The following is an 18,025-nucleotide window of genomic DNA, read 5'->3' as shown; positions in this document are numbered from 1 at the left end:
GATGGGTGGATGGCATCACCGACTCAATGGACAGGAGCTTGAGAAAGCTCTGGGATATGATAATGGAAAGGGAAGCATGCTGTACTCCATGGGGTCACAAAGAGTCGGACACAACTCAGTGATGGAACAACTGAACAACAACCACAAAGTCACATGAAAGCATTCCCTCCTCAGGTGGCCACCTGAGCCCAGGTCAAGGACAGATGTGCCCAGCATCTCTCGGAAAGTTTGGGGAGTTCCCATACAGGTCAGGGCTTCTCCCGCCTCACTGATTATTTCTCCTCTGTCTGCAACTCTCACATTCTCTGCTTTGCCTTCCACTCTTTCCCACTGGTCCAAGTGCAGATCATCTCCCCTGCTGGTTCGGCTCAGCTATAAAGCAACAATGTGGACTTCCCTGGTGGTCCAGTGGTTAAGAATCCGCCTGCCAATGAAGACAACGTGGGTTCGACCCCTGCTCAGAGACGATCCCAGATGCCACGTGCTCTAGAACCCTCAGGCTGAAACTACGAAGCCTATGTGCCCAGAGCCTGTGCTATGCAGCAAGAGAAGCCATTGCAATGAGAAGCCCATACACTGCAACCAGAGAAAGTCCACATACAGCCAAAAATAAAATTAAAAAGTAATAACAAGAATAAAGTAAAATTTTAAAAATAGTGAATATTAAAATAAATAAAGCAATAGGGTTCAGGGTCGTGGGTGGGCTCATAGTCTTGGGATGCCAGAATTGAAAGGTACCGCTGACAGCGACTATTTCATAGGTGAGGAAACTAAGTGGCTAGCTCTGGATGGCACACTGGGTTGGTAGCAGAACCTGATCTGAACCCAGAGGTCCTGATACCCAGCCCAGGGCTTCTCTGAGGCTATAATGCAGAGAAAAAAAAAAATCCCAGCAGAAGGTCAGAGCTTTCTATACATACCGACTCTGCAACAAAGTCCATAGTATCAAATGTGATTCGGCCTTCTTTCTTCTTCTGGAAAAAAACAAAAACAAAAAAAGGAGAGGAAGGAGAATCAGCCAGACTGCTTCTAGAATTTTGCACTGAGACCCTCCTGCATACCTAGACCACCATGCAAGGCAGGCAGCCTTGAGAAATGTCCACCTCTGCTCAAAAGCCCAGCTCTGCACAAGACTTGGGCCCAGAACTGACAATATGGTGTTATGGAGGCAGAGAGAGAGAGAGCAGGGGTGAGGAGAGGGAAAGGAGGACAAAGAGAGAGAAGGGGAAGCCAAAGGAGGAAACAGAAGCAAAAGCGAAGGAGAGGGAAGTACAGTAAGTCCCCTACATATGAATGAGTTCCATTCCGAGAGCGCCTTTTTAAGTTCAGTTTGTTCCTAAGTCCAACATACTCAGCCTGGAAATCCAACTAACACCATCGGCTGTACAGCACTGGACTATAATAGGTATGTAATACTTTCCAGCCCAATAATGCATTAAAAAAACAAAAAAATACAGAAAACATTTTTAATCTGACAGTACAGTATCTTGAAAAGCACCATAGTCCAGTGCAACATCTGGCACACAGGGGCTGGCATTGAGTGAACAGGCAAGAAGAGTTACTGCCTGGAGGAGGAGGTGGAGGTGGGAGACGGCGGAGCTGAAGGACGTCAGCAGTAGGAGACAGCTCCAGCTGCAATTTCACTGCCATCTGACACTGATGGGATGAACGTGTGCATCTTTGAAAGTTCGAAAATTGAAGGTTTGTAGGGAACTTACTATATAGAAGGGGGAGAAAAAAGAACAGAAAGAGGGATAAAAAGGAAGGAACAAATGAAGCCTACATTCACTAAGTGCCTATAGCAAGCCAGGCACAGCTTACCTTATTCCATTTCATCATCAGAACAAAGCAGGTAGTACTGAGCAGCCCCGCTGGGGACTTGAAGTGGGTGAAGGAAGTTGCCCAAGAATCATACAATGAAACGGTCCTGGTCCAAAGGATGGCCAGGAAGAAGAGGTGTAGGAGGTCTTAGGGACGAATTAATCCAACCCTATTTCCTAACAGATGCAGGGAGGATGTGGAAAGAGTAAAGAAAGGGGCAGAGAAAGAGGGAAAATGCTATGATGGGGGGGTCGGGGGGAGAAGGGAAAAGAGGGACAAATAAGGCCCTGACCACCATCCTGTGCTACACTAGGGAAAGTGGAAAGTGAAAGTTGCTCAGTCATGCCCAACTCTTTGTGACCCCATGGATTATAGTCCATGGAATTCTCCAGGCCAGAATACTCGAGTGGGTAGCCTTTCCCTTCTTCAGGGGATCTTCCCAACCCAGAGATGGAACCCAGGTCTCCTGCATTGCAAGCAGATTCTTTACTAGCTGAGCCACACTAGGACCCTCATTCATTTCTCTGAGCATACCTCACTCCTCCCCCAGAGCCCACTTGGATCCCTGTCTTCTCCCTCCATTTATAGTTTGTGCATCCATCTGGTGCTTCTCAGGGAGGCTGATGAAAGAAAGATGTGGTATTCAGAGAGGTCTGAACTCATATATTTCACTGAAAACCAGTCTATGGCTCTCTGCCTGACGCTACTCTCCAGCCCGCCAGGCTCCCTGCCCAGAAGTCGTATGACGCCCATAGGCTGGCCCATCTGGACAGGGCAACATTGTTAAGTTTAGCCTCGCACTCCCCTGATGACAAGCCTGTCATCTGGTATTCAGCTTCCAGTTGTCTGGGCATCACCCCAAGTCTTCTGGTAACCCGGAGACTCCTGGTCTCCAGGGCCCTTCCCTTCAGCACCGTGTGACAGCCTGCACCAGAATGTACCAGACTGTCCTTCCTGAGGTTATGATTCTCCTACTCTATCCCTTCTCATCTCAGGGCAGAATCTGGCTGCAGACTTGTTGGCAGCATAGCATAGCATCTTCAAAGCATGTGAATTTGAATGTCTTTAGATGGGGCAAATCCTTCTCCTCCAGCTACCCCCAGGTGCCTACGTCCTGCCTGCTACATCTTCAACTCAGCCACAGACAAACAGTTACATTACCGGCTGTCCCCTTAGAAACCAATCTAAGACACTTCCCTGTCCCCCATCACCCCCCTCTGTGACCCTCTCCTTGGCTGCTAGCCTTCAGAAACCATGCTGGGAAATACTTCGGAGGGAATCACCAGATGTAGGGGTGTAGGTGGGGCTGGGTCTAGTCACTTTTGGCAAACAGGACTCTGGGTAGGGTTTGTCCAGGAACTGGATGAGGAAACTCTGGAGCCCTGGATAGTAATGAACACATCTTTGCGGACCCAGAACAACTTAACAGAAAGGTGATCTTTTTTGAGCCAAAAAGGGCCTCAGGATCCACTGCTGGGATAAAATATCTGAAATTGAGACCTTCTAAAAAATCTAGAAAGCATGGTCATCAGGGTGGCCCTGCAAGTGTCTCCTTCTTGTCCAGGTGGAGGGATAAGACAGAAGGAAAGAACGCAGACGAGATGAAGTTGGGAGGTATGTGGGAAATCCTGGCTCCGTTGTGACTCCCAGGTTTCTTCTGGCCATTTTGATCGCCCTTGGAAGGGAGATGGCTCCTTCCCCCACTCCTGATGCTTCTCTCCATGTGGAGAGAGTTGGACTAGCAGAACATGACTAGCCCTGCTCCTTTCACATTGACAGGGAGTAACTTAAAACTCTCTGGTGAATTTGGAAGAAGAAACGGACCACAATCACCCCCACCTCCCTCCCTTCAAGCCCACGTTCCGCTCTGCCCATCTCTGCTATGAGAAGAGGGCGGGAAACCCTGCTACTGCAGTGGAGGCCTGCCTTGGTCCAACACTGCCCCTGACTGGGGTCATCAGTAACACTGTCTCCTTCTGGGGTTTAGTATCAGGTAACCATCTGGCTTGATGACACCCAACGTAAGTTTTCTCATGAATACAAGTGGCAGCTGGTTCTCCCATCTGCTTCACCCTTTGTCTTCTCTCTCAGTTGATTCAGAACTTGGGCTGGGAAGTGAGGTGCTATTTGTTGGACCCCTTTAAACCCTCTTATAAACCTGCTAAGCCCAGAAGCTTACATCCCAGAAAGAGAAGATAGGGTGCTTTCTGTGAGCAGTCTCAATGATCTGATATTCCCGAAATCCCCTGAGGCCTTGACGGAACATTTTACACACTCGATTCATCATGATGATGTCCATGGAGAGCCGGTACAGACCCTGTGGAAACAAAACAAATCTGATTTCAACAGCCAACAGCAAGCTGGATAGTGCTGAGCAAGGTGAAATGTAACAGGATTAAATGCAGTGCTGCTGCTAGAACCATAGCTACATCTTCAGGAAGTTTTCAAGTCTGCTGAAATCCTATTGGTAGCTTGAAATTGACCACGATGGGAGTATTTATGCCCTAGAAACTGGCAACTATTATCGATGGGGCATCTCCCTCTCCAGGAGCCAGGTGTTGAAACATTCACCAGCCCAGCTTTAGTTAAGTCCTTCACTTCAGTCCAATAACATGCACAAGTAACCGCAGGCAGTGAGGGGTGATGGGGAAAGCCTGCATGCTGAATTCAGATGGATCTGAAGGAGATGCAACACTGCTGGCTCTGAAGACAGAGGGAGGGGCCCTGAGGCAAGGAATGTGGGTGGTCTCTAGAAGACAGGAAGTGAAGGAAATGAATTCCTTCCTCCATCCTCGAGAAAGGAACACAGACCTGCTAACATCTGGATTTTAATACGTGCCAGACTTCTAGCCTCCAGCAGATAATAAATGTGTGCTGTGGGTACTTCCCTGGTGGTTCAGTGGTTAAGACGCCGTGCTTCCACTGCAGGGGCCAAGGGTTCGATCCCTGTCTTTTCTCTGGAATTTGGAATTGTTGCTGAGAACAAATCTCACCATCCCAGTGTGAACTGAGGATTAAGGGAGTCATCCTCTAACAGGGAAGCAAGTTCAACATCAAAGAGACAAACCTACATTATAACACAATCTCTGCATCAACTCACCCAGTTTCCTCAAAAAGTCAATCTCATGAGGGAAAAAATAAAGCATGAGAAATGTTCTAGATTAATAATACTCCAAGCAAGTGCAAAACGTGAACCTTGACTGGCTTTGGTTCATAACAACAAGCTGTAAAAGCCATGTTAGGGACAGATAAGAAAACTACATTCAATAAAGTCACAAGACTGGACATGGCACTAGTGTGTGTGTGTGTGTGATTGTGGGTAAAACACATAATTCTGAGTGGAAAAAAGGTGAAATGAGCTGCCATGTATGATACCACTTTGAAAAATGTGCCGCACACTGCAGTTGCTTATGGATGCACACATTTGTAATAAAATTTTTTTAAATAAAATTTTTACATATAGGAAAGAGACACATCGGTTTCTGGAAAGTGATTGCCAGTGAGGAGAAAGGGAGTGCGATGGTGAGGCACTTTGTCTGTAACTATAATACTTTTAAAAAATATTTATTTTTCTGCTCTGGGTCTTAGTTGCAGCATGCAAACTCTTAGTTGCAGCATGTGGGATCTAGTTCCCTGACCAGGGACTGAATCTAGACCCCTTGCATTGGGAGCGTGGATTCTTAGCTACTGACCACAAGGGAAGTTCCAGTAACTAAATAATTTTTTAAAAATTCATATAGCTAAAGGAAATATGGGGGAAATCTTTATCAATAAAATTTAATATTTATTGGGAACTCCCTGGTGATCCAGAGGTTAGGACTCTGCACTTTCTTTTTTTTTTTTTTTTCCCCAGCCCCCCAGGACTCTGCACTTTCACTGTGGGCACATGTTTGATCCCTGGTCTGGGAACTAAGATCCCACAAGCTGCATAGTGTGGCCAAAAAAAATAATAATAAAGTTTTTAAATAAAATTAATATTGATTGAAAACAATTGGCCATTATCAGGCACTATTCTAAGCCTGTTACATGTATTGACTTATTGAACCCTCAACAATAAATCAGTGCAGTAGGTACTAATGTTATCATTACCCTTTACAGAAGAGAAAAGAGGCACAGCAAATCAAGGAACCTGCCTAATATTATTATTAGTCACATGACTAACAGGTGATAGGGATTGGGGGGATTGCTTTGTTTTTAAACAGTTTGTTTTCTTTTTTAAATTGCATCTATCTATTTATTCATTCAGTAGCCCAGCATGGCATGTGGAAACCTAGTTCCCCAACCAAGGATAAGATCCCATACCCCCTGCATTGGAAGCTCAGAAGTCCCAGTGATAGAGATTTGAACCCAGGAAGTTTGGCTCCAGCGTCCATAAATTTAATCTATTACCCTACCCTGAGGCTGGGCACTATTCTCTCTGAATCTCCTAATAGCTCGATGGGTGAGTTCGGAGCAGTTCTCAGAGGCTCCAAGTGCAGCCAATGCCAAGGGCAGAGTAGGCTGCAGGGCAGGGGTGAGAATTCAGTCTTTCTGAAGCCTAATGTGAAACTCTCTCCTTTGCGACTCCAACAGGTACAGAGTGGCCTTGTTTATCCAAGGTTACCTCCTATACCTGCATCTACCTTCTTCAAAATACCTATCTGTTCAGTCTTCCACTCTTCCTCCCAGGGCCCTTGACACTCCTCACCAATTTCTTCCTCAGGATCTGCCAGGAATGGGACACCATATATTTATTCATGGTTCCTGAATTGGCAAACGGCACAGCAATCCCTTTGCCTTTCAAGAGTAGGACCACAAATCTCTTCCAAGAATCCAGTTATACTAGAAAACAAAGTTTCCCTCAGTGGCAAGGTAAGAGCTCCTCTCCATTCCTCATACCCGACCACAGTGGCTGGAAGCCTTGTTCTAACGAATCTATTCTCAGAACCTCCTTATGTCACATTTGAAGATTCTGGAAGGAAGACAGGGTAACGGAAAGTAACTGGAGTCTGGGACTCTTAACATTTAGTGAGCACTCAAATGCATTATTTCAGTTAATCCTCAAACCTATTCCAAGGTGAGGGGCTTTGTACCCACTCCCTATGTGAGGTTGAGGCTCCAAGTAGCTAAATGACTGCAGAGTCATGGCCAGCTCAGAGAAAGTAAGAGGCTTCTGGGATGGGGGTAGGGGCATTCAAAATCTCAGCCTGGGGACCACTTTGAGGATTAGAAATTGGAGACAGCCCTGGAGTGTAGGTACGTGGCACTATCATAATCTTAATAAATCGGCAAATCAGGAACACTCAGCAAATTGGAAGTCCTCAACTAAATGGGGTGCCAAGTGTTAAAAGGAACTGGATAGGAGACTTCCCTGGTGGTCCAGGGATTAAGACTCTGCATTCCTAATGCAAGGGGCCTGAGTTCAATCCCTGGCTGGGGAACCTAGATCCCACCTGCCCCAGCTAAAGATTCTGCATGCTGCAACTGAGACCCAGTGCAGCCAAATAAATAATTTTTTTTTTTTTAACGAAAGGAACTTGATGACTGGAACTCAATGACTCTGAGGTCCTTCCAAAAGTACAGTATTTAAGTTCTAAAATACTTTCTTCTACTATATCAAACATGACATTGTTACTATTCAGTCATTAAGTCATCTCCCACTCTTTGGGACCTCACGGACTGCAGCACACTAGGCTTCCCTATCCTTCACTATCTCCTGGAGTTTGCTCAAACTATGTCCATTGAATAGGTGATGCTACCCAGCCATTTCATCCTCTGCTGCCCTCTTCTCCTTTTGCCCTCAATCTTTTCAAGCATCAGGATCTCTTCCAATGTGTCAGCCCTTTGCATCAGGTGGCCAAGGTATTGGAGCTTCAGCTTCAGCATCAATCCTTCCAATGAATATTCAGAACTGATTTCCTTTAGGACGACTGGTTTGATCTCCTTGTAGTCCAAGGGACTCAAAAGTCCCCTCCCTCTTGAGCCTCCCTCCCCACCTCCCAGCTCATCCCACCCCTCTAGGTTGTCACAGAGCACCAGGTTTGAGCTCTATGCATCATACAGCAAATTCCCACTGGCTCTGGATTCCCACAGAGCTCTGGCTCTGGTCATGTGTGTGTTTCAATGTTACTCTCTCAATTTGTCCCATCCTCTCCTTCCCTCACTGTGTCCACCAGATGTTTCTTAAACTGTTCCAGAGCATAAAAAGAAGGAAAACTATCAAATTCTATTTACTGATAATAGGGAAGGAGAAACTGACACTGAGGCCTGATAAAGGTAGCATAAAAAGAGAAAGCTAGAGATTCATCTCATTTATGAATAATGTTTTTAAAATCTTAAATAAATTGAATAAATGAAATTGAACAGCACATTCCAAAAATAACATTATTTCAGGAATGCAAGGATGGTCAATAGAGAGTCCATAAATATAATTTATGTTAGCATGACTAAGGAGAAAAATCATCCGATCTTCTTCATACTTTAAAAGCCACTTCTGACAGAGGCTGAGTGCCAAAGAATGGACTGTGGCAATTCATCTAACTGTGGTGCTGGAGAAGACTCTTGAGAGTCCCTTGGACAGCAAAGAGATCAAACTGGTCAATCCTAAAGAAAATGAACCCTGAATATTCATTGGAAGGACTGATGCTGAAGCTGAAGCTCCAGTACTTTGGCCCCCTGATGCAAAGAACCAACTCATTGGAAAAGACCCTGATGCTGGGAAAGATTGAAGGTAGGAGGAGAAGGGGACGACAGAGGATGAGATGGTTAGATGGCATCACCTATTTAATGGACATGAGTTTAAGCAAACTCCAGGAGATGGTGAAGGACAGAGAAGCCTGGCATGCTGCAGTCCATGGGGTCACAAAGAGCCAGATACAAGTGAGCAACTAAACAACAATATTAATGAACATGTCACTCTTGGTATCTAGTGCTCCAATGTGCTGGGGATCTTAGCAAGACTGCACAGAGCATATCTCTCTCAAGGAGGAAGAAATTTCCCTCTGCCTTTCTAGGTTCTTCTGGCTCGTCTAAAAATTAAACTGATAAGAGACAGATTAACAGGAGAAAATTACACAAAAGTTTAATAACATGTATACTTGGAAGAAACCCAGGAAAACTGAGTAATTTGCCAAATGGCCAAAATCCTCACCTTAAATTTCAGCTTCTTTAGTTAAAAACAAAAGAGGATGTCAGGGGGACTTCCCTGCTGGTCCAGTGGCTAAGACACCACACTCCCAATGCAAGGGACCAGAGTTTGATCCCTGGTCAGGAAACTAGATCCCACATGCCACAAGAAAGTGTCTTCATGCTGCTACTGAAAGATCCTACATGCCACAACTAAGACCCACTGCAGACAAATAAATTAATAATAATAATAATAATAAATTTTTTAAAAGAAGATGCTGGTGGTTGTGATTTGGGACTTGAAAGGAACAGAAAGACAATTTCATGTGGAGATAGAAAAAAACAAATATTTGATAAACACATGTTTGCCAGCCTTGCAGACACAATGGTGTAACCAGGGAGGGTTAATTTTTACTTTAACTCTTGTTTTTGCCCATTTTGTTATAATCACACATAATGGCCTGCCTCAGAGAACCCTGCCCCCTCTGCATGACTCTTACACTAAAGTGCCTGTGTTCAGTTCACAGGGAGATCTGACCCTGCCCGCCTGTGAATGACTGTAAGGAAAAGAAACTAACACATCCCCCTGCCTGAGGCTTACCAGGCTAGGAGATAGATATTCACAAGAATTAAATGATCTTTTACTTTGTTTCCTTACCTACCCCCATCTCTGATCCATAAAAGAACCTGACATCCAGGCCCCCCAAAATATGATTATTTTGAGGCATGAATCTGTCATCTTCTCTGTCAGCCAGCTTTCCAAATAAAGTCGTATTCCTTGCCTCAACACCTCATCTCTGGGATTCACTGGCCTCTCATGTGGTGAGCAAAGCGAGTTTGGACTCAATAACAATGGAGCGAACATGCAATAGACTCTGATTGCTAAGGTCCTGCGAGGTTCCTCCACCACACTCAGTTCATATTCTTTGCAGGTATCTCTGGTATTAGCTCTATTCCAGGTCCTTTATCTAAATTCTCTAGGCAGCTAGGGGGGTGGGGGTGAAAAGAAAGGCTCCTGAGGTTTCTATTTCCTAAAAATAATCAAATTAATCTTAATGCCAAAGAGACACATTTTGGGGTGGAAAATTTTGCTTCCCTACACCTCAGAGCTGTCCCATTGGTTGAGGGCTGCTCTTAAAGGCATTCACTTCAGTTCAGTTCAGTCGCTCAGTCGTGTCTGACTCTCTGCGATCCCATGGACTGCATCACACCAGGCTCCCCTGTCCATCTCCAACTCCCGGAGCTTACTCAAACTCATGCATGTCTATCAAGTTGGTGATGCCATCCAACCATCTCATCCTATGTTGTCCCCTTCTCCTCCCACCTTCAATCTTTCCCAGCGTCAGGGTCCTTTGAATGAGTCAGTTCTTCACATCAGGTGGCCAAAGTATTGGAGTTTCAACTTCAGCATCAGTCCTTCCAATGAATATTCAGGACTGACTCCCTTTAGGATCAACTGGTTGAATCTCCTTATAGTCCAAGGGACTCTCCAGAGTCTTCTTCAACACCACAGTTCAAAAGCATCAATTCTTTGGTGCTCAGCTTTCTTTATAGTTCAACTCTCACATCCATACATGACTACTGGAAAAACCATAACTTTGACTAGATGGACCTTTGTTGGCAAAGTACTGTCTCTGCTTTTTAGTATGCTGTCTAGGTTGGTCATAGCTTTTCTTCCAAGAAGCAAGCGTTTTTTAATTTCATGGCTGCAGTCACCATCTGCAGTGATTTTGGAGCCCAAGAAAATAAAGTCTCTCACTGTTTCCATTGTTTCCCCATCTATTTGCCATGAAGTGATGGGACCAGATGCTGTGATCTTAGTTTTCTGAATGTTGAGTTTTAAGTCAGCATTCATTCACCAGCATTCTGGGCCGAGCAATCTAGTGGCAGAAAAAGTCCTCTGGCAAAGGTGTTCAGAGTGGGAACTCATCTCGTTAATGAAGAAATGGCAAGTACCAAGAAGACACAGAGTTCAAGTCAATAGAGGAGGCCTAGGACTGAGGTCTCAGGGAGAGACAGCTGGCAGAGTTTAGAGTGCTCCAGAGGTCCTGCATGTTGAAGGCAAAACCAACACCACCTTCTCTTGAACACTGGGGCTGTGACGAAAGGGCTGGCTCTGAGAGCTTTCCTGATACCACTGGCACCAAGGAGAAGCAGGGCATGTGGGCTGACCAGGGAAACACACAGACACAGACATGCCAGTTTTGCAACCCTGCAGCTGTCAAGCTCCATCTGCCAGCATGAGGAAAAAACTAAACCAATTCACTCACACAAAACTCATGTCCTAAGGAGCTTCATTAATGACCTTTTAAAAGACTTCCTGCCAGCCTGTAATTCTACTCTAGTCCCTTCTCCATGCACAACTCCAACAAAGATCTTGACCAGGAAGAACTCACTTCATTTAAAGGGGAGTTACAGTAAAAAAATAAATAAATAGCATCAGACCTATATAAATATATTACAGAAAAATTGGAGATGGAGGCAGGGAACAAGAAAAACAAATGCTAAATGAAAGGCACTCAGCAGAAAAAAATTAACATGAAACAGATGATAATCATGAACAACAAAGGACTCAACGGGCTTAATGAATTTTAAAGCAAGAGATCAAAGCAAAGACGCAATAGTTCAAAGAAGAGATGATGAAGCAACTGGAGAAAATGGCATTGACAGAGCTTAGGAAATAAAGTATTTTTTTAAAAAAAAACACCTTACAAGTGAAGGTCATTTCAGAAACATCAAAAAGGAAATAAGCCTTACTGAATACAGAGGATAAGATTGCAAAAAGCAAGGGAAGGAGCTGGAAATGAGTAATTAAAAGGGAACCAAGGAATAATACAGCCAAAAGGTACAGATATACAGAGGGTGAGAAAGTAGGAGGGCTGAGTACATGGGTTTCTTCAACTTTTATAGCTGTAAATCTTGTTACCTTTTACACCCGATAAACCAAGAAACAGATGTCTAAGCATATTGAAAGACATTAATATAGGGCTTCCATGTTGGTTCAGTGGTAAAGAATCTGCCTGCCAATGCAGGAGACACGGGTTCAATCCCCGTCCTGGGAAGATCCCACATGCTGCAGAGCAACTAAGCCCATGCGCCACAACTACTGGGCCAGCATTCTAGAGTCTGGGAACCACAACTACTGAAGCCCAAGTGCCCTAGAGCCCACGCTCGGCTACAAGAGAAGCCACCGCAGTGAGAAGCCCACACACCGAAACTACAGTTGCCCCTGCTCGCCGCAACTAGAGAAAAGCCTGAGCGCAATGAAGACCCAGCACAGCCAAAGTAAGTTCAGAAAAGAAATAAATAAAATCATATATAAAGGGAACTAACAATAAAAACTAAAATGGGATAAGAAAGGATGAAGGAAAGTGAAATATAATCATTACCCTTTTTTGACTTCTGAATTTTGTACTATATATATATATATATATATATATATATATATATAAAATCTATTCAAATGAATGACTCAGTATTTAAAGTAATAAAATCAGTGAAGTATAATAAGGAACACAGAGCTACTGGCAGAGTTGCTGCTGCTGCTGCTAAGTCACTCTGTGTGACCCCATAGATGGCAGCCCAGCAGGCTCCTCCATCCCTGGGATTCTCCAGACAAGAACACTGGAGTGGGTTGCCATTTCCTTCTCCAATGCATGAAAGTGAAAAGTGAAAGTGAAGTCGTTCAGCCGTGTCTGACTCTTAGCGACCCCATGGACTGCAGCCTACCAGGCTCCTCCGTCCATGGGATTTTCCAGGCAAGAGTACTCACACAAAACTGTGCCTTCTCTGACTGGCAGGGCACCACAGTGAAAACAGTTTCATTAAAACTGTGAACTAGGAGGGTTGCAATTGAATACAGGTCAGTGAAAGGAGAAAGAGGCAAAAAGATTAGGAAGTATGTAGGCTTCTGAATTTACACTGGTTCATCAAGAATGAGAATCCCTAAAAACAAGAGTTAATTACAAACATAATTACATACCTAGGGTCTAAGTCAGTCATCTTCTCCAGTTCAGCAAAACATCAAAAGATAAAATAGATCTCTGTATCCCAAGATCAAACATAGATGATAAAAAAAAAGGTTAGCAAAAAGAAGTTAATAGTCGGTAGGAGACCAGAGCAAGCCTCTTGGACTTCATAATAAAAAACTAAATATGCACAGACGCACAGAACAACCTAGGAGCTTTTTATTCAAACCACATTAGCTGAACCTGTTTTTTCTTCACAATGAGCAAGCTGGGCCCCTGGAATAACGTATGTAGTATGAGGTGTAATGTAAGTGAAATATAATTACTAAATGTAAATTTTGTTGAAAATCTGAATTTCTTGTCCACGATAACTTATCTTTTTTATATATATAAATGTATTTATTTTATTTTTGACATGTACACATTACTTTTATTTATTATTTATTTTTTGGGCTGCGCTGGGTCTTCATTGCTGACACGGGCTTTCTCTATTTGCAGAGTGGGGGCTACTCTCTAATTGTGAGGCTTTTTCCTTTTGCAGAGCAGAGGCTCTAGGTGCATGGGTTTCAGCAGTTACAGCTCACAGGCTCTAGAGCACGGACTCAGTAGTTGTGGTTCACAGGCTCAGCTGCTCTGAGGCAGGGATCAAACCTGTGTCGCCTGCATTAGCAGGCAGATTGTTTATCCACTGCACCACCAGGGAAGTCCCAATGGTAACTTATCTTAAAAATTTCTATTTAACATCTCACACTTACAAAATAACAAGTGTTGGCAAGGATGCGGAGAAACTGGAACTCATGCACATTGTTGGTACGGATATAAAATGGTGGAGCTGCTGTGGAAAACACAAGGTGGTTCCTCAAAAAAATTAAATGTAGAAATATCATACAATCCAGAAATTCCACTTCTGGGTATGCAAGCAGATATAAGGCAGGGGGTCTCCAGATAAAGAGAACCAGGCACAGCTTTTTTTTTTTTTCTCAGGCACAGCTTTCTTGACATAAGAGAAGCCATTTTTGGCCTAAGACATTTTGTGATCTAAGGCTTATCTATGAACAGGTCTCAGTACTTAATGATCTTAAAGGAACAAAGGAATGCAGAAGCATTGCCTATCAGGCACAAGAAGTAACAATAGCAAAGATTATAAATCAGTTCTAAAGATCCCCAATTCTGTTTCAAGGACCCTCACTTGGTGGCCCATTCCAGAAATTCACCCAAGGCCTGGGATGTGACCATCTTTTTGAACCCCATTTTCCTTCAACATCTTTACAAAGGAAGAAGGTGGCCTTCTCCCCCTCCTCATTTTTCCTTTGATTATAAAAATGTTGTTGTTTAGCTGCTAAGTCATGTCTGACTCTTTTGAGACCCCGTGGACTGTAGCCCACCAGGATCCTCTGTCCATGGGATTTCCCAACAAGAATACTGGAGTGGGTTGCCATTTCCTTCTCCACGGAATTTTCCCAGTAACGATATTTAACCCATGTGTCCTGCATTGGCAAGTGGATTCTTTACCACTGAGCCACCAGGGAAGCCCTATAAAAATGTAGCCCACCTAATTCTTGGGGCAGCACCCTCTTACCTGGCCGCTTGTATCACAAGTGTCCGATATTATTAATAAATTTACTTTTTGCCTATCACTTTGCCTCTTGTTGAATTCCTTCTGCACTGAGACATAAAGAACCTGAGCTTCGTTAAGTTCTGAGACCAGGTTTGCAATTTGAGTTGGGAGATTTGGGGTTCAAGTTCCCTCCTAAGCCAGAGATACAAACAGCCAAAATACAAACAGCAACTAACTTGAGACTCTGAAAAGCAAACAATGCCAAGTGGACTTTGGGGGTGAGGGTGGTAAAAACTTGAAGAAACAACCCCAGTGAGTTTCCTGGTTTAATGAAGAACACAAGTTACTACACAAAAATCAACTGTAATTTTATACACTATCAAATGATTAGAAATAAAAACATCAACATCATCCTGGATGATCCTCATCCACAACAACCTGGATGAGTCTCCAGAGAATTATTTTGAGTTAAAAAAAAAAAAAAAACCCAGTCCCCAAAAGTTACATACTACATGATTCCATTTATATAACATTTTGAAATGAAAAAAATTAAAGAGATGAAGAATAGGTTAGTGTTACCTATGGTTGGGAATATGGGGTATGGGAGAGGAATTAGAGTGATTATAAAGCATGAGCATGAGGGATCTTTGTGGTGATCAAACATTTCTAGATATTGATGGTGGAATAGTTACATGAATTTACACATATGACAAAACTGCACAGGCCTACACACATATACAAATGAGTGCATATAAAACTGGTAAACACTGAATAATGATTATATCAATATCAACTTTACACACTATATTGTACTATGGTTATACAAGATGTTACCATTGGAGAACACTGGGTGAAGTCTAAACTCTTTTTGTAATTTCTTATGAATCTATGATTATTTCCAAATAAAATGCTTAAAAAAAAAAAAAAAAAAACTCTCCAGGCTTCTGTTCCAAAAGCGCCAACAGTGTGCCATCAAAAGACACCAGTCTCTAAAAGAGACAGGAAATCACATTGGAGCTCTCTCTTCACAAAGATGGTCTGCAATCCACTGCTTGTCCTCTAGTCAACATTTACTGAGTGTCAGCTGGGAGTCAGGCCTTGGAAGCTAAGTGATACAAAATGAATGATTTATGATCCATTTCCATGTGCTCCCAACCTAATGCTAATTGTTGTTCAGTCACTAAGTCATGTCCAACTTTTTGTGACCCCCTGGACTGCAGCACACTAGGCCTCTCTGTCACTGTCTCCTGGGGTTTGCTCAAGTTCATGTCCATTGAGTCGGTGATGCTTTCCAACCATTCAATGCTAATAAAAATGCCTAATATGATAAGAGCATTAGACTAGGAAGTCAAAAGAATTCTGTCCTCTGAGAAACACTTACTAGATTTTTGATTTTGAACCAATCCTTTGCTTCTTGGTATCTTGACTTCTTGACCTGCAAAATTTAAGAGAAGAGAATACATGTAAATATACATTTTAAACATAACCTCAGTCCTCTGGATGGGTTCAGGGAAACCTGAAATTACCCGAAATTGTATGCAGAAGTATATAAGTACATCCCTCTTCTAGAAGAGATATTATAACTTGAAAAAAATAGATTTGGGGGGCTCATTGACCCATTAAAAGTTTAGAATAACTGAATCTTATTTTTGGATTTAATCTCTAAGGTTCCACAATTCTAGTAGATCTCTGAGATCTCTCCTTCCATCTCTAATAGTCTGTAGTTCCAAGAGGGATGAAAGAAATGGGCTAGAACTCTAACATTTGGAATTCCTAGTACCACAAGAGTTCGTTCCCTTCTGCAAGAGGACAAGGATTCAATTTTTCAACATGGAATTCCAGGTTCTTTAGGATTCAACCTCTCATTGATCTTCCAACCTCAGTTATCACTTCCCAAGACCCCACCTCAGCCTAGTTTCCACAAAGCTTTGCTCCCATTCACTCTATGCCTTAGTCCACACAGGGCCATCTGCCTGGAACACCCCTAATTCCACCCTTTTTCTTCTTGAGTCTAGGTTTAAAGGTCCCCTTCCCAGTGAAGGCTTCCCAGGACCTCTCATCCTCACAACAGGCTTCTTAGCCTTGGATACCCACTGCCTGTCACCACACAGGAAACAGGACTATTGGTTCACTCAGGGCAGCAAACCCAGCCACCAAGGGTCATGGCAGAGGAAGTAGAGGTTTGAAGCTGGTAGGTATAACAAACCCTAGGCCCCTGTTTTTCCCACTGCTGAAAAGACAGAAAAATATCAGCTTGTAGGAAAGCGACAACCTGAGAGCACTAGTAAATGAACTATTCTGAATGTTGATGTAACATGAAACTACAGTCTACTTCAAAGAACAAGAGGGAGAGGTGAGGACTAAGGTTGACTGGAAAAGAGTACCTTGTCTAAAGGAAGGAGACCAGCTCCTGCTAAAACATTAAAGATCCATTGTGAAGACAAATTTCAAGGTTTTCAGGCTGTGAACACTGTTCTGTGAGGATCTACTTTAATTCAACTGCAAAAGCACATCCTACGGGGTAGGCAAGTTTTATTCCAGGGCCACTGGCATGTTGGTGGTTGTCAAAGAGGCCAACTCCTTCTGCGCAGAAATCAAGGGAGCTACAAGGGTTATATAAAACCTTTCATAAAGGACCCCTGTCTTTGTTTCCTTGTCTGTAAAATGGGCATGATTGTGTGCATGCAGTCGTGTCTGACTCCTGTGACCCCATGAACTGTAGCCCACCAGGTTCTTCTGTCCCTGGAATTTTCTAGGCAAGAATATTGGAGTAAGTTGCCATTTCCTTCTCCAGGGAATCTTCCCTCTTCAGGGATCAAATGCTGATCTCCTGTGTCTCATGCACTGGAAGGTGGATTCTTTACCACTGAGCCATCTGGGAAGCCTTTATATGGGCTTGTGAGTTTGCTTGTGTTTGCCTAGTCGCTCAGTCATGTCCAACTCTTTGCAACCTCATGGACTATATATAGCCCACCAGGCTCCTCTGTCCATGGGGATTCTCCAGACAAGAATACTGGAGTGGGTTTCCAAGCCCTCCTCCAGGGGATCTTCCCAATCCAGGGATTGAACCCTAACCCAAACAACGGATCTCCCGCATTGCAGGCAAATTATTTGACCTCTGAGCCACCAGGGAAGCCCTAAAATGGGCATACAAAACATATTTGAGAGCCAGCTGTCAAACAGAATACACTATCACTTACCTAAGTGCTGTCAGAGCTACATGCTTTTATCTACATCATCTCATTGAATTCTCCGTCCTAATGAAGTAAGTTCTAGTACATCCACATTTTACAGATAATGAAGCTAGAGCTCAGAGACAGCAATTTACTTAATGAAGACAATCATTTAAAAAAGACTTTTCTTTCCCTGTGGCTCAGACAGGAAAGAATCTGCCTGCAGTGCAGGAGACCCAGGTTCGGTCCCTGGGTCTGGAAGATCTCCCAGGGAAGGGAATGGCACCCCACTTCAGTATTCTTGCCTGGAAAACTCCATGGACAGAGGAGCCTGGCAGGCTACAGTCCATGGGGTCGCAAAGAGCTGGACACCACTGAGTGACTAACACTGTCACTTTTCC

At 43.6% G+C, this 18,025-nt stretch overlaps 1 protein-coding gene across 2 annotated transcripts in view; it reads right to left on the bottom strand.

The window, feature by feature from the left end:
• CNBD2 (cyclic nucleotide binding domain containing 2) overlaps nt 1-18,025 on the bottom strand; it is a 60,012-nt gene that overhangs the window by 40,849 nt on the left and 1,138 nt on the right. Inside the window, exons 2-4 of one of the 2 annotated variants that reach the window (XM_043884393.1) lie at nt 15,833-15,886; nt 4,001-4,138; nt 921-974 (exon numbers count right to left, since the gene is read on the bottom strand). In XM_043884393.1, the coding sequence (XP_043740328.1) occupies nt 921-974; nt 4,001-4,138; nt 15,833-15,886 (246 nt within the window). Of the gene's footprint in view, nt 1-920; nt 975-4,000; nt 4,139-6,508; nt 6,560-15,832; nt 15,887-18,025 lie in introns of those variants that run through there. The other variant, XM_043884394.1, reaches the window with a different exon arrangement.

Source organism: Cervus elaphus, chromosome 23, assembly GCF_910594005.1.
Source record: "Cervus elaphus chromosome 23, mCerEla1.1, whole genome shotgun sequence".
NCBI lineage: Eukaryota > Metazoa > Chordata > Mammalia > Artiodactyla > Cervidae > Cervus > Cervus elaphus.
The sequence above is the reverse complement of the archived record's forward strand: the minus strand, read 5'-3'. Positions and strand labels throughout refer to the sequence as shown.